General features: G+C 34.0%; 1 protein-coding gene across 2 annotated transcripts in view; it reads right to left on the reverse strand.

Moving 5' to 3' along the window:
- Positions 1-17,598, reverse strand: part of LOC118188517 (CD109 antigen-like) — a 219,487-nt gene that overhangs the window by 75,019 nt on the left and 126,870 nt on the right. For both annotated transcript variants that reach the window (XM_035358967.2, XM_035358957.2), the window contains exon 4: positions 5,826-5,994. In XM_035358967.2, the coding sequence (XP_035214858.1) occupies positions 5,826-5,994 (169 nt within the window). The remainder of the gene's footprint in view (positions 1-5,825; positions 5,995-17,598) is intronic.

The raw sequence follows: 17,598 nt of genomic DNA on the forward strand, positions 1-17,598 counted from the left end.
CTGCGCTCGGATTAACCGCGATTTTCAGTTAACACTCAGTACCATCCACGAGAATACTCGTCTTTGGCAAACTGAGTCCTTGCTAGCTACGAGATTACTCGTTAGTGATCGCCTTACCAAAATCACCGAGTACGAATATTGCAGTACCAGATACATGCAATGTTTAGATGTTAGACGCAGAGGAAGGGACTAAATAATACACTTAGCATACAGAAATGGATCATTTATTTCTAAAAATGTAGATACATAAACTAAATATTCAGAACAGAAAACCTTTTTATGGTTTGCTTTGTTATTCACTTGGCAAATGTTATGAACATATTGCTTAAATTCTTGTTCATTTTCTCATGTAAGTCTAATTGAAAATAAAGTATCGTAAGTGCAGGAGCTTTGCGTAAATACGCAGGACGGGTGAGTATTGTTTAACTAGTTCCGAATTATCTTGTAGTTAGACGGGGAGCAAAAATATTTTTTTACATGTTAACTATGAGTAGACTTGTGTGAATTTATTTACTTTAAAAGTAAACTGTTGTATCGATATTTAAATAATAACGCAACAGAAAATGATTTAATCGCATATATAATAATATAATAATGATAAGTGCAGACAGGATCTTGGCGCATGTAAAAGGACGCACCATATCAGCTTTCGCACCGAATGTGTTTAATCACGGATGTTGCCCCTTATATAACCCGTGTTAATCAACATTCACTGCATAGTGATAAATGTGCTATTAAAATTTTCTTTTCTCCTTTTCTGAGTAAAAAATTGCAAAATTTCAAGATTATGGAACACATTTCGGAAAAACATGTATTGACAGACATTTTACTTTTATTTACTCATCACTCATTTATTTGCGAAGAAGATACGAAATGCCCTGAAATCAGTGCTAAAGTTTCTGATATATTCCTTGATCAAATACTTTCATTGGAAAATTTTCAAAAAATTTCTTCCTTTAAATTTACAAGAAGTTTCAAAGCGTTATATATAGAGAGATAAGAAACAGAATAATATTTAATTAATAAGTAAAATAAATGTCAAACAAAATGCTGGTGTATTTAATTATGGCAAAGCACACGAGGGCTATCTGCCTAAGGGGAGGGATGCCTTCGTGGAGGACTTTCTAAGGGAAACTGGCTCGTATACACGTTACACATGGGGAAAACCACGAAAACGCCCATGCAGCCAGCCCGTTCGCGGGATTCGAACCTCGGACCGAACTACCAGTGTTCAGCGACTTTACCGCTCGGCCGCTGGTGGGCCCCAAACAAAATGCTGGAAAAAAAAATGCTGAAAAATTTATTTAGGAAGTTATAAATGAAGATTATTAATAATTATCCAAATGTGGTAATTTTTAATAGGAAGGCACAAATTAAAAACGGTTGAATAAATAATTTGGAAAATAAAATTAATTCTATGTATTCTATTATCTTAATTCTATATATATACAAAATTAACTCTATACATATTCTATGTATTTTTTATATTATTAATTCTATGCATTTTCTCTCTCTCTCTCTCTATCTCTATATATATATAAAAATGTGTGTGTATATTTTAACGGATTTAACCAAAACATTTTATAGAATGCTTATGGTAAGTTTCATCAGGTTATTATTTTTTCAAATTATAGTGTTTATTATAACAAATAAAAAAACGCATTTTCCAGAAAACCCTCAAAGGCATGCAGTGCAGGGATCACATTTAATTTCGCTAATATTTAATTAATTCTCAAACCACTAATGATATAACTTACAATTATATCGAAGCAATGATACAAATTAACTCTTTCAACGAACATTTCTTTTGAAACTGTGTGTTACTAAAACGTTTCCATATGAACAGTTCCATATTGCACATATTCATGTACGTACATTTCACAGCAATTACAACAAGTTTGCTTCTTATTTTCAAAGGTGGTTCGGAATAAACTTTTGATATTATCAAAAACTTCTTGTATGAAGGGAAGTGAAAGTAGCAATGGAAAAATTCTGATATGCAGTATTTTGTATATCAAGCATATTATTTCTTTTTGCAGCCTTATAACAGTATATCAAGCATATTTTTTTTCTTATTCCAGACTTGTAATAGTATTAAAATTATTTGTGGCGGTATATTACAGATACTTTTCAGCCTTTCAACTCCTTTCAGCTGTTACAGTTAACTATTTTTTAAGGTCTCCATCGCCATAATACTTGACCATATTTCTGAACTGCTTTGAGCTGTCACTGCTGTTGTATGCTGTTATTTTTTAAGGTCTTCATCTCAATAATGCCTGAATATATAGCTTATCTCTTAGCACAATGCACATTCTGCATGCAATCATTGTTTTCATACTGCATACTTATCCGCATAGTTTTTCGAATAAAATGCTCAGCTTTAAATCTTTTATAGTATCATTACATGATTCTCAAAGCTATAGCGTTAAGGAAATATCAAGTACTTGCCTCGTATTTATGGATCGCATAACAATAACATAACCATTTAATGAAGAATACCTTCGCTTTCACAGTGAAAGTATATACGTTTCAGTGATCCTCAGTTATAACATCTCTAAAGAACAAAGAAGCAGCGTTAAGACGTGTCTTTACTACACTAGAAATAGATGTCTTTGAAACTGTTTGCATGTTGAGCGGATTTTCCTGCTATCAGATATTTCTCTTCCCATAAATCATACTTAATACCTAATTTTCCTTTATTTCTTGCCAATGAGAATGTTTAAAAAAAACGAATTGAATGGATTTTGATTTAGTTTTAGACTGTAGCAAGATACTCAGGGACTGTTCGCCAAAAGGGGGAGGGATACTTCCGTGGTGTAATTTTAGAAGAAAGCCCTATTATCACGTTACACATGAAGAAAATCACGAAATCTCCCATGCAATCAACCCGTTCTTCGAGATTTGGGGCCCGAAATGAACTGTTCAGAGGTAACTCTAATAGGATTTTAGGCTCCACTTAAATGCCATTTTAAAACGAGTTAATTTTGCGGCGTACCACACAGAGATGAGAAAATCGTGTGTGCGGTCCACGTAAATCACTGTTTCCAAGCTTTTATGATGCTCAAGTGCCATACGACATGGTCTGACATTGAGGTTGACAATGCAAGAGACATAACTTTATGACTAGCGTCAAGAGATTTTTAGCGTTCTGTCATCAAAGACTCTCGATTTCAGGAGGGCTGACGATCTTATTTTTCCTCTGATATCTTTCCAGATATAACGAATCAATCAGAGTATATAAAATACAACTGAAAAATTAAGGAAGCGTGGCTAACTCAGTTTGCAGCTTGTTTCCATCGGAACAAGACCCCAGAATACTCTTGAACTCTCGACTAGAGAAACCCTCGTTATCAGGATCCTCGCGAGCACTACACTTCAATAACTGTTCTATGCTATCCATGAAGTATATATAAGGAGTTTAGTGTAATTATGACAAATATGTTTTGAGTTTAAAATGCAGCCCTATTACGCAACCTCACAAATGTACTACTCATTATATGTAGTCAGAACTGCTATCTGCCGCCGGATAAACACAATCTCAAACCACATTGAAAAACATAACAAAGGGTTCATGGTTAACTAGAATTTCTGTGTCAGAAATCTTATTTCTGTACAAATTTTCTATCAATGCAAAAAAAAAAAGTACACTTCTGTGTTTTTCAGGTTCGCATCCTAGGCATTAACAGTCAATGCCTCCATATGGGCATCAAGAGGAATTACAATTTGACTATGTATCTATATGACAAACGCCAGCAGATAGATCTAATGACAAATCTTCCGAAAGGATTATATTTGAAAACACTTAGATAAACATTTTAAAATGATGTAATAAATACAACATCTGCAAACAATAAGTTTTGCGAAATCGTCAACAAAACTTAGAAAAAATATTCCAGCTCATCAAATATGAAAACCAAACGGGGAAATAATTCTGTACTTTACTGTTGCTATGGAATATATTTCAGAATACTCTGTCTAATGCAATAAATATATTGAAAGCAATACAGTGGAACTTCTATTAACTGGGACTCTATCAACGACTTCTCTATTAACCGAACAGGTTGTAGAGACATTAGGTTATTTCGGAAGCAGGAGAAATGAAAAATGAGCAATTCCTTCGCCAGGACTCGAACCACGGGCCTTTCGAATACGCTCCGAACGTGCTGACCACTACATTGCGAACGCATGCTAAGAAGGCGGGAGAAATACCTTATAAGGTAATCAGTTTTTAAAAAGTCATTGGGTTAACTAGAAAAGTTATTTGAAAACCTAAAATGGAAATCAGTAATATTCACGAATTTCCTTATCACTGCTTGATTTTTTGGACTTCTTTTTACTGCTGATGTGTCATTTAATGGTCTATTTTGCTATATTGAAAGCAATACAGAAGAACCTCTATTAACTGGGTCTCTATCAAACGAACAGGTAATCAATTTAAAAAAATTGTGTAAACTAGAAAAATTATTTGAGAAACTAGAACGAAAATCAGTAATATTAGCGAATTTCCTTATCACTGATTTTTTTGGACTTCTTTTTACCGCTGATGTGTCACTTAATGGTCTATTTTGCATTACTCCCAAAAGGTATGGCTTATATGTGCTAAAGACGAAAGAATTATTAATAATCAGATTCCAACTGCCAAGGAATTCGTAAGCATGTTTCAAAAGATAAAAAGATGCGGAAGCGTAGCTCAAGATGAAGTTTCGGAATAGATTAATGTAAGAAACAACCAAAGAAGTTTTTGAGTTACGAATAAATCACTCGCGCCATCGTAAATTGCAGTAATGAGAATGATACTGAGCATGACAATGAAACGGAAGCGGACAAAATGGAAATCAGCCATGCTGAAACCTGATAAACGTAGTTTTTCACTACTTAGAGCAACATCCTTTTATTACTATGTATCTTCTGTTGATTAAAAAAAAATGGCATGATGGTGCCGCGGCTGATAGAATTATAAGACTATCACAAGATGGGTAACAGACTTTCTTTCAAAAATAAATGTCTTACACAAATACTTGAAAGGAATTTGACATTTCACAATTTTGATGGACTTTGTTTAGTCCAGGTTATTTTCTGTCTCTGAAGGAAATGTTTTATGGAGTATTTGTTTCACTGAAGGATATATTTAACCTGCTGATAAAAAAAAGTTTGTTAAAATATTAGTAACAGTACCTGTGCACTTAATGGATTATTCGAGACGGTAACAGTTCCACTTGCCTTGGAAAATCGAAGTTCTACTATATTCTTAACTGGCAAGAATTAAATGATGAGTTTGTGTCTTTTAAATGCTTATTTCGTGTTTATGAGGTAAGCAAAAATTATGCTCCTCATGTCAAATATGCGAAACAAAAGAGAAGATAAGTTATCTTGGAAATCGAAAACTATAACTTATAAGATAATACGGCAGAACAATACACACTTTTAATCAAAACTGACAATCAAACATAATTGGATACCTTATAAGCAGTGCAAAGTTTTTGCCATTCTCTTGGATAGAAGATTTTATTTAATAACGGAAAAGGTATTGTCATAATTCCTATATACTTCTGTTCATTGTAAACAACATCCGATATCCGGGCATGAGTCATACTAGCTTTATATTTAGAAAGTATACAAGCATAGCGTGTACGTATGTCATCTTTTTTTACAATAACCTCACACCAAAGACGAGATTACTGGAATTTTCAGTTTCATACTTATTATAGTTTAATTAAGTAATAATATTTTCCTCTTCATTTGCACAGATATTTGTTACCATTGAATAAAATTCCATTGCAATTAATTAGTAGATTATAGATATAAAATGCTCTCCGTTGACTCACTCATCTGCTCCAGATTGTAAACCAACTGATTCGTCTGAATTAGAATGGTTAGAAACCGTTCGGAGAATCCTACTTCCGTTTCATTGCTGAATCTCGAACCTCCAAGTTCACCTTCCACATGACCTTCGACTTTTAACCTGTATGCACCAGGGATAGCGTTAAAAGGGACCTGGAATTAAAAATAAAACTTTAATGTAGCTTGTATTTACCTTACAGCGCAGTTATAGCAAATGTGTTTATCAAAGCTTAGCGTATATACTAAGGAATTAAAGCATGAGATTTAATAATGTTTATTTATAAGTAATGTAGTTCTTTGTATCTGCCGATTAGCCTACTCATACAGTATTTTAATAGCTGAGCCCTCAAAAACTCGTGAATGCGTAATACTTCTCATGTACTAGCATACCAGACATTTACAACTCTTGTCCATTCAGTAATCCTGGAAATAGTAGAATCTTTACCCATATTTATCATAATCTTTCTCCTCCAATGGTTTGAGAATATTTGAGTTAAAGTGGTTGATGTTTTGGCATATATTAAGTACAAATAACTATCTCAACAGGCATAATAACAAATAATCATAATACACTTTAAACAATTTGCAAAAAAAAAAAAAAAAATTGAAATGAAAAAATAGAAATCTATCTATCTTACTAAAGTGAAACGACATTATCCCAGCTTGTTGTAGAATAACTTTCAGAAAGAATGTTAGAATCCCAATAAATAATATTGTTAGGAAATTTCCAGCTGCGGTGAGATAGCATCCCCGCAAGGCGAGTTTAGGTTTGCCGGAAAATGTCAAGGGAAGGCAAGATTCCCATATTTGTCGCAAAATCGCCCGTTTGGTGACATTTGGCGTCAAAATTGGCGATGTGCCACAGACAGATGGGGAACGAATTCTTACCGGTTTGGCCCAGAGTGTTCTCGAAGGCAGGCCAAAAGCTATATAAACCCTGCCTGTACGAGGAGTAGCGGTATATCGTAATGCACCGTGAGTGCATCGTCGAGTGTATTGTCCAGTTTTGTTTTAAGTGTGTTGAGCTCCTAGAGCGATCGACCGAGTGGGGAGCTGTACTTGAGTGTTTTGCCGTAAAGCTGTCTTCACCGTTATAAACCCTGTCAGTACGAGGAATAGCGGCATATCGTAGTGCATCGTCCAATGTATTGTCTAGTTTTATCTTGAGTGTGTTGAGCTCCTAGAGCGATTGACTGAGTCGGGAGCTGTACTTTAGTGTTTTGCCGTAAAGCTGTCTTCACCCTTATAGCCTGTTAGCTTGAAGGTTGTGTTGCTAATTGTTTCAGCGTGTTCGTCGTAGTTTTTCGACGACGGTGAACCTGTCTTTGGAACTGTCCTGTAAAATACTGGCGAATAAATTGTGTTTCGATGCTTCATCAAGTGCTGTCGTCAGTCATTCCAACTCCACGAACCCGTAAGAACGCAACAATATATTTCACATAGCACCTGTCGTTATACAGTTTACAACAAAGAGACAGGCAGCAGAAGGTAAGTAATTTATTACAATGTATTAAAGGTTTTCTTGTTTTATTAAGGACCCGTTAGTGAAAAACTCTGTTATGAAGAAACTGCTCCTGTTGACAATGCACATTGACGCCACGAAAATCACCATGTAGCTAGCTAGTTTAGCTTCTAGAAATCAAACTCGGGATGAAATAACACTAACAGTCTTACCTATTGTGATCTATTATAATAATGAAGGAACGTGGGGTTCCTTCATTATTATAATAGATCACAATAGGTTTCGAAATAGAAGCTGAAAGTTTCATTAGCTTTATCAACTTTGTTTTGCCCATAAATCTGTATGTACACGCATAACAAAAATGGTGAAGTTATAAGGTATTTTCTCAATCATTTCTGCATGCCTTCGTGGTGTAACGGTAGAACTTTCGGCGCGTATTTGAGAGGTCTTCACCACCAGGATTTGGAGACTGCGTCCTCTAACCTCAATCGCCCTTTAAAAGGAGGAGTATTTTCTCCCTTCTTTCCTCATACCTTCATGGTGTAACGGTTAGCTCACTCGGCGCGTATTCGAGTGGTCCAGATTCGAGTCACGGCGAGGTCATTGCTCATTTTTCATGCACTAATACTTCAAAAATACCTAATGTCTATACAAAGTAACAAGCAATTTCTGCAAATGTACAGCAAATTAATACAACTGCAGAATCTATTTCGAAATAGAAAGCACGATAAAAAGCTATGCTTTCACTATAATTCGAACTCTGGATTTTCCGACTGTTAGCCGGTGACATGCTACCACTTACTCAACGAAGGCATACAGTGAGAAAGGGCAAAAATTTTCTACATGCTTCCTAGCTTAAAGGGAAACTGGGTAGAAGAGAGACTCACCAAATACAGATGGTGACAAATTATCGTACATCATATTTTAATCAGACGTTACAGTAAAGCTTCTGTATTTATTTTAGTAAGAAACGTGAGGAAATCAGCTATACTCTCTCCAGGATTCGAACTCCTGATCTTGCGATTGCTTACTGGAAGTGCTACGAGTTACGCTATGACAACATGCAGTGGGAAAGGTGAAAACTCTTTATAGTCTCTCCCACTTAAAGGGCGACTGGAAGGAGGAATAAGACTCATTAGGCGAAATCTAGATGGTGACGAATTATCGTCTACCAAGTTTTAAACAGGCACCATTTGCTGAGATATTTAAAATTTTTGGAAGCCAGTAACGGCAAAAATCAGAGGTGTGTTCGACGAGGCAAGCTACCGCTTACACCACGCAGGCATGCAATGGGGAAGGCAAAAAATTCTTATAACTGTCACTCGAGAAACAAAATATTTTATGCTGATAAAAGGTGCCATGAGCTGCATCCGTATGAATACTAGGTACATGCTATAGGCCCTTTCAGATGTTTAATTACTTATTATTATTTGTCTCTAAAACAGACCAGCGAGCTCCTTTACGCTTGAGAAGTATATGAAGATGAAGAGAAAGCAGATAAGGAGTCAGAAAAGCTTCAAATTAAGAAATTCGTTAAAGCACTTTTTTATAAAAGATTTTATATCTATTTAGAAGAGAGAATATCTTGCCTCATCCAAAGCACAATGAACAAAAAGGTTTTTCCCTACTCCTTCTTTTTTTTCACAAAATAAAAGTTAGTGTTAAATTTTGTCAGGATATAGAGTATTCTTCTTGAGTATGTTCACCTGTCAAGGCTGCTTTAAAAGACCTGTCTGTATCTTGGCTCTCAGTTTTTTCAGAACTTTTACGGATTAAAGGAGACAATTCTCGCTTTTGAGAACTTCATTCTGAATTTAAATTTAAAATTTTTAAAATTTTATTTTATTACTATCTAAAAGATTTTCTCCAATATTATTATTTTTGACAGTGTGATTACAACTTTTATTTATTTTTTTAGTGCTATAACTCACTTTTTTAAGCCTCCTCATATACTTTGTGGAACACGAGGAAATTCAGCTAAAGTTAACAAACAAACAATAAATATTGAAATGAAAATAAATTGATAAACGGATTTTAGGTTTTCATAAATAAAAATTCAGAATTCCGTTGCAGAAAAATAATTCTTCAATGCAAAAACGACAAAAGTTCACTCTCTAAATGCAATTAACCTGTGTCGATCAATTTGAGGCAGTTTGAACTATTTCGAAATATTATTCCGTATTACTCTGCAAATAAAATTATCAACATGCTATTAAAAACCGGTTCTTTGTTTACTGCTACACGCTAGTTTTCCACTTTCATTTAATGGACATTAGAGGAACTCGCGCAAAAAATATTTAAATGCGACCTAACATTGTTAATGCCCTTGATGGGACGAATGCATTTACAGACATGGCAGGTTAAGGCAGTCATCAAATATTTCTTAGGTGAGTTAGGAAGGAAACAAAACTCAGAACATCTTTTATTTGAAGATATAACTGTTTAACCACCGCTTTTCCTTATTATTTATTTGCACTATTCCATTAAATATTCAGCTGTGAATATAAGAGTTAAAATAAAATAGAAATTTGCCTATCTCACAAAAGTGATACGATATTTTTGATTTCCGGAAATAATTTCCAACAATTTTAAATGTACTAAACCTGAAAAACTATAAAATGTGAGTTTGCTTTGAAGTATTAAAAATATTGACCTTAAAAATTAATAATTTTTCTTTTGAACTGAAAAGCCATGCTATAAAAATGAATGGACACTTAGTCATATGTAAGTTTTTAAATTTTTTTTTAATTTTTTAATGTTTCGTTAGATTACCTTTTAAAACAATGATTTAAACTTTATGGCATGAATTCATCTAGATTTTCGTTATTTCCGATGAAATAATTCTAGCCTCATCTTAAGTTACTAATTTCAGTCTTTGCTTAAAAGAAACAAATTTAGTTTTGAATTTTGTATTTCCTTTCTTTCAAGGTTTCTACGACATAGTTTGAATTTGGTATCTTGAATATTGCAGGAATATTTAACAGCCACATATTTCTATAGTAGCATCCTAAGAGTCCTTGTCTTGGCAGAAATTGAAATTTTGTGCCTATGGTTCAAAATTTCATTAAAAAATATCAATACCTTTATGCTGAAACCGTAATAATGACAGTAAAATTAAAATTACGGTTTCAAAGAGCAGCACACGTCTTCATGTCGCAACTTCTCTTTGCCCATTTTCTACTGTTACATCAGGTTTTCACAAATTTTTGACTCTTCGGCGTGCCAAAAACCTATCATAATCGAAAATATAAAATTAGCTTCTCTGATGAAACGCTACATTATTTCGGTATTCGGAATTGGCATTTCTCACAGATTTTAAGAAAAAAAATTGCTCTGATTTTCCACTGCGGTTAAACTTTTAATTTGTAACCGGCAGTTGCGCCGAGCATTTAACGAACTTGAATTAGCCAATGCTAAAATAAAAAAAAATTGCTTTAAATTCGAGAACAAACAGTCGTCGATTATTTTTGATAATAATTCGTTGTATTCTACAAGACATCTCTGATTGCCTCCCATGCCTTTATAGGAGTTCGTTTTAATTTTCTAATAGTTAATTTTATTTTGGAACAAGCCTTTCCTTTACTTTTTTGTTTTCCACCTACGATTTCCTACCAGAATGGGTTTTTAGGATTACACTGTATGTAAATGAAGTAGAAACAAATATTTAAGTGTAAGGTCTCGGTCACTTCAATAGAACAGCCTAGTAGAACGTTAGGAGAGCGTGTTATGCCTTCTGTCCACATTGTGTTAAAAATCTTAATCTTACTACTATTCGGTCGCATTGTTACTTGCCTGCTAGTAGTCGCCGATGATCTTAAATAAGGGCCAACTCAGTTATTTCTGTGCCTCTTCAGATGGTTTTAGTATTAGGTTAGTTTCTTATTTTATATCTTGACTTTGAAACTTATATCTTGACCTATATTTATATCTTAACTTAACCCTAATGGAAACTTATTGTAAGTCCTAGAAGCTGCCATCTGTACAATTATTTTGAGTTGAAATAAAGGATAATTTAACCGTTTTTTGGACTTGTCCTTTGCTTACAGAACTCTGTGATAAGTCGCTACACAGTTCTTCGATATTCTAGCTCTCAAGGACTACTAATTCAGCTAGATAATACACATTCTTTCACTTTGAATTCTAAGAACATTTGAAGAACATTTTACTCTGCTACAAACTGCTAAATGCTTTAATATAAACATTTCAACAATTTTCTCACAAATTTGGCTTTTACTAGTTGCATATTAAAGACAAGTTTACGAGTTTCAAATCACATATTCTTTCTTGGTTAAGCCATCACAACAAATACTTAAGAGAAGGTATTCATTTTTAATGCCGAAATATTTTATTTGTGAAAGGAATACTTAGTATAGTAAGCAGACTATATAAGCGTATATTTTAAAGGAAACTATATTTTTTTGATTTATTTTAATGCATTTACAGTTTTTCATAATATTTTCAGAAATTAAAAGTGTCCGATCAATTTTGCGAGACACTGTATAGTTAATTCTCTCAAACTATTCATTGCAATAATGATAGCCCTATTTAAAACATAAATAAATAAAATAAAATTTAAAACTCACCATTGAAATTAAAGGTAAAGAGACAAATTTTTACCTGCTTAGCAACATCACTTATTGCCACAGCAGCGTCTAGACCAGAACAACCCATCCAATAACAAGAACGTTTTGGTCTTTGAATCCATTTACTTCTTTAAAAGTATGCGTGTGGAAAAATTTAACTTTAATGAAGATTTAATGAAATCTCATATTAAGTAGGTAATAAATTAAAACCTTGGCATAGGTAGGAATGCTTTCCTGAAGGGCTTTCTAAGGGAAGCTGGCTCGTATACACGTTACACATGGGAAAATCCCGAAAACTCCATGCAGCAACCCGATCGTCTAGAATCGAACTCAAGTTGGAACTACATTATTCAGCGATTTTACAGCTCTGTTGCTGGTGAACCCCCCACCCCCCAAAAAAGAAAACAAATAAAAAATACTAAGAACGGAAATCTAAAACGGAAAACAAGAAACAAGTTGAATATTTTTTAATGAACTTATTTAAGACTTAAAATTTTATGGCAAACACCAAGAAAATTGCATCAATACAACAAGCGCAGCCCTCACATTAATTAAAATCGAATTTTGAGCAATTAGAATCTGTGATTTTGTTTCTGAAAAACCTGTTTACATTTGTAAAATTAATACAAAAAAAAAACATAAATCTAATAAATAATTTTTTTTCAAAATATTTGCTAATATTCTTAATATAACTGACATCTTTAAATAACATATACGGTATTTCTCCCGCCTTCTTAGCATGCCTTCGTGGTGTAGTGGTCAGCAAACTCTGCGCATATTCGAGAGATCCGTGGTTAGAGTCCTGGCGAAGGCATTGCTCATTTTTCTTGACTCCTGCTTCAAAAAAATTCTAATGGCTCTACAAATTTATGCGCAATTATTTTATTATGATTATGTTGCATACGTATAATTAGAGACAAAAATGAAAGGAGGTCGATGAAGAAAACCATTCTTTTAAAAGGGACCCGTTTGGTTTATTTGATTATGGTAAAACACACTTGGACTATCTGCCTAAGCAGAGGAACGCCTTCGTGAATCACTTTCTAAATGAAACTAGCTAGTATACATGTTACACATGGGGGGAAAACCACGAAAACGCCCGCGCAGACAAGATTCACCCCAGACAGAACTACCAGTGCTCAGCGACTTTACCGCTCGGTCATTGGTGTGGCCATTGGCCTTTTAAAATGGGTCGATTTAAAGAAAATATGGGAAATCCCTGCTATAGAAAGTCAGATATAACCTGCAACTACTGATCTGTGAAAATATAATAAACTATAACTTTCTTCATCTCTATAGTGAAATGTTCTGTTTCTCTTACACTATGAATATAATGTGAATTCTGAATCAGTGTTTCTTAGTCTCAATAAAGGATAAAATATTTTGATATATTTTTGGAACCTTTTAACGGTATGCCATTCATCCATACTGGATAGGTAAACTTAAGAAAAAAAACTCCTTCCTCCTCAGTTTTTATTACAGCAACAAATGAATTAAAAGTCACCAAAAAGTAGCTAACATTTTTCAGTATTCTTTCTTTCTAAGCTCCCTCACCATCAACACAAACATTTTAACCGAAGACGAGCATTTCCAAGTTATGCTACATACTTGAAATAATTTAATATTTCTAGAAACGTCTAAGGTAGTATCGCATCAATAACACTCAACATAGTCCATCAGAATGACCTTTTACGTCATCTTTGCTATACATATTAAATCTTCTGTTTTCGGTGCAAAGTTAGAAAAGCTTCCTTCAAAGCACAATACAGTGATACAAAATGGTAACGAAAAAGAGTCAGGTATGAATGGTAGATTTTAGACGTATCCTAGACGTATCAAACTGTCATTCATTGAAAGACACCGTGAGCAGCATTAATGATCTTCACCCACTTTCGACTGCGGCCTTCAACCTTTTTTATAATTCTGTTTTTCAAGCATTTATTACCTGTCTTCCGCATTTTCAGTGACGTTTTATAGACAACTATCTCGAAATTTTCCAACACACTAGCCTGCAGCTGCTGCGTGGTTATGTCAATATTTAATGGCAAAATGAAGGTCGTCCCCAGTATGCAAAAGGCAAGTAAAATGTAATGCATCAGTGGTTTAAAATATAAAAAATATTTATCAGTTACTATAAGAATTAAAACAAAAAAGGCACCTTTTTATTGTTCCGGGAGACAATATTTCAGAATATATTTATCAACTCAGCTTTATAAAACTGGATTTTATAGCAACAGAGATTGAAGATCAGCTGCTGCATTCTATGATATAAATCTTGCTGAACGTTATGAGACAATAAAAATGAGAGAAGCGCATCAGGTATGCATTACGAGTACTCCGAGTTTGATCAGATAAAATAAGAAAAATGGCATACTTTATTTCATGAGCTCTGAATTAAAAAGAAAACGTATTGTTATTCTCTGACTCTTATTTCGATGGCTGATTGATAAAAAGCCCACAACAGTTTAGAGATTCGTTTATGTTGTAGGAAGTGCATTCGAAGGAAGCGTTTACTTCACAGCAGAAAATCTCGTAAAAACAGTTAAATAAGTATTTTAATAAAGAAAAATGAAGCTAAGTTTTGTTACGAACAATATTATGACAACAATAACAAAAGCGGCAAACAAAGGGAAGGGGAATTGCTGAAGTCCATTCAAGTAATAAAGCTTAAGTCAAACTTAGCCAAGAACAATGTCTATACTTGTTAAAGTTCGTTGAATTTTTTAACACATTTATTTAATAATAAATTAGGTTTGTGTATGACCATTTTTGAAGGCTCCTCCAGAGTCTGAGCCGAACTTTATAAAATGATTGCTTGGGAGTCATTGCTCTCAAATTGCTATTAATGTCAGTTTTGTAACTACGTATTCTCAAAATATTTTAAACCATATTTCAACAATTTGTTTTCACATCATTCTCTTTTATTTAAAAAAGCGCGTAATTACGTAAATATATATCCATTTTTATCCACGATAAGCCTGAAATTACTTTAGAACGTAACCGTAAATGAATTTTAAAGTTTTAAATAAATACCTAATTTCATGAAGTCTCGTACAGATGGACGAAAAATAGCGTCAAAATGCAAAAAACATAGTCTTGCGAAGTGGATGCAAATTTGTTCAATTAACCGCTATCCATTCGCAGTAATTTTAGTTACTTTCGAATCCGACCGAATGTTTTTGAGCAAACTAGGATTAACTTTTCTTGAAGAATGATTTCGCACTTTCTCGCTTACCTTTAATATTAATGGGATATATTAATTAGTTCTTTGCACAACGTTAAGCATCTATGTAACAAATGAGTGAATCAAAAATATGAATTAACTATAAAGTAAATTTCTGACATTTTCTAGTAGCATAATAGTAGTACCCTAGTAGATAAATAGCTGATTCACACAAGGATTTAAACTCTGTGTTTGACAGTGCTGGATAGCTCTTCCTAAACTCCGATGAGAAGATAAGTCAGCAGACAATATGCATAGCAACAAATTGAAGAAAGACCACTTGGAACAAATACCAATGTGATAGAATTTAGGTACGCCATAGTTTATCTCTATTGTCACATGGAGATTCATAAGCCTGAAGATTTGAGTATAGTTCTGGCACTGGCAATCACGTTTTCGTGTAGATATGGTAGCCAGATGTTGAAAACAGAAAATTCTACTTGAACGGTACGTGAAAATGAAGTAATGTAAATCATTCTTGGCACCACAGGAGCAAAGATCACAAGGATTAACCCGAATTGATAAAACTAAGAGTGGCCTATACAATGTTCAATGAAGAATTACTCTAGATGTTTAGATGTACTCTTTAAATAAAACTAACAAAAACTTTCAGGAAAGGTACATAAAATCTCTATCTTTAATCGGAATATGAAATTTTATAAATGCTGTTATAAAACCGGCTTAGCAAATACTTTGGAACATAAGAAAACAAATGTTATAAACCCCGTAACATGATTCTTGTTCCGTGACTCAAACAAAAACCGACTCTTGCGGGGAACTTTTAAATAATGTGATCTCTCAACTCGTTTATTGTGTTTGTATTTTGACTTAATTTTATTCTTTCTTATGCTGGTCGGTCAGTCAGTTACGTATTCTTTAAAACATGTTTAATATTTTGCAAAATATAGTGAATCGTTGAATAAAAGTCGGAACTTTGGTAACAAAAAAGAAACAGGAAATCTTTGAATTGAGTTCTCGAGCCGATCGTCCACCTTTGTTTGCATATAAATATTCTAGGTTTTCCCAGAATATTTATATGCAAACAAAGATGGCGAGCCCAGTTCTACATTTTTGCGATGTGTTTGTAATTTTGAGTAAAATATTTTATTTTTCCTGAACAGTTCGATATTTTGGAAACGAACGTATATTGTAAGAATATATATTTTAATACTAATTTATCTTAGAAATGAACTAACAAACTACATATGATAAAAGAATTTTTTAACATCCTAAGAGAGTCCGATTAGTATAAATTGGAAAATATATTTTTAAAGTTAAGAAAATATGTTAAAAAACTAAGTGATTGTTCTGACATACAACTAAAGGGTAAAAATCATAAATAATCCCGTTTTTAGTCCGAATTGGTGAGATCATAAATAATCCCGTTTTTAGTCCGAGATGGTGGGATGTAAGAAGATAAGCACATAGAATTCTGAAGAAATTTCACCTGGTTGAAGACTAGTCCCTTTAAGCGCTATGTGTCTTTAAAGTGGGAGATCCAACGAATGTAGAATGTCAAGAAAGCGGAGGAAAAAATCAACTCGAAGAAGAATAGGAATGGAGAAGAATCATGTACATTTGCTACTCCAGAAAAATTATTATATTACTTAAATATGTTTAAGAGCAATCCGAGGCTTCAGTACTATTTCAAGAAATTCTCTCCAACATGTAGCTAACAAGTATAGAAAGGCTCATTAAAATGCATATAGTTGGCAGTGAAACCCCTTAATGCCACGCAAAGATGCTATTACTCTAACCTATTCTACCTTACCCTAACTTAACCTGCTTTAAGGTATAATCTTTATATCTCTGAGCAGTCAGGCTTGGTTTAATTGATTATGAAAAAAGCACACTAAAGTTATATGCTTAAGCAGAGAGATGCCTTCGTGAAGGACTTTCTGAGGGAAGTTGGTCCTTATAACACATTACACATGGGGAAAACCACGAAAACGCTCATTGCACCAGGCCGTTCGTCTGAAAGCGAACCCAAGTCGGAATTAACAGTGTTAGTAATTTTGCCGTTCAGCCACTAGTGGGACCTAAGACGTCAGAAAACTTTAGTCGAATGCATGGACTGGTGTACAGCCATACAACATGATGCCGCCACCACCATACGTGTTCCTTTCTCTGATGTTGGAGAAATACTTTCTCTAGATAAAAATACATCGAGAATCAGTCTCTAGGCTGAAAGAGACTCGTTATTGAAGATGACTTGGTGCGGGATACAAACAGCAAGTCTTTTGCAAAACCCCTTCTGTCATGAATCAGTAACACTTGAAAATAACTTTTGAGCGACAACAGAGATCTCACGAGAGAGTTCTGTGGCTGCAAGTAGTTCTTTGGCGTCCAACTGAAAATGCCAAATATCGATCTTCACTAAACATCATGGCTTTCGGATATTTTGGGTCTCCTGAAAGTGTTTCCACAAACTGCAGATGATATTAGGCGTTACGCTGCCCTCTCTTCCAGAGTTAAGTTTAATTTGCTTG

This window comes from Stegodyphus dumicola, chromosome X2 (assembly GCF_044657685.1).
Source record: "Stegodyphus dumicola isolate Sdum_Otavi_A_Nest chromosome X2, ASM4465768v1".
Taxonomy (NCBI): Eukaryota; Metazoa; Arthropoda; class Arachnida; order Araneae; family Eresidae; genus Stegodyphus; species Stegodyphus dumicola.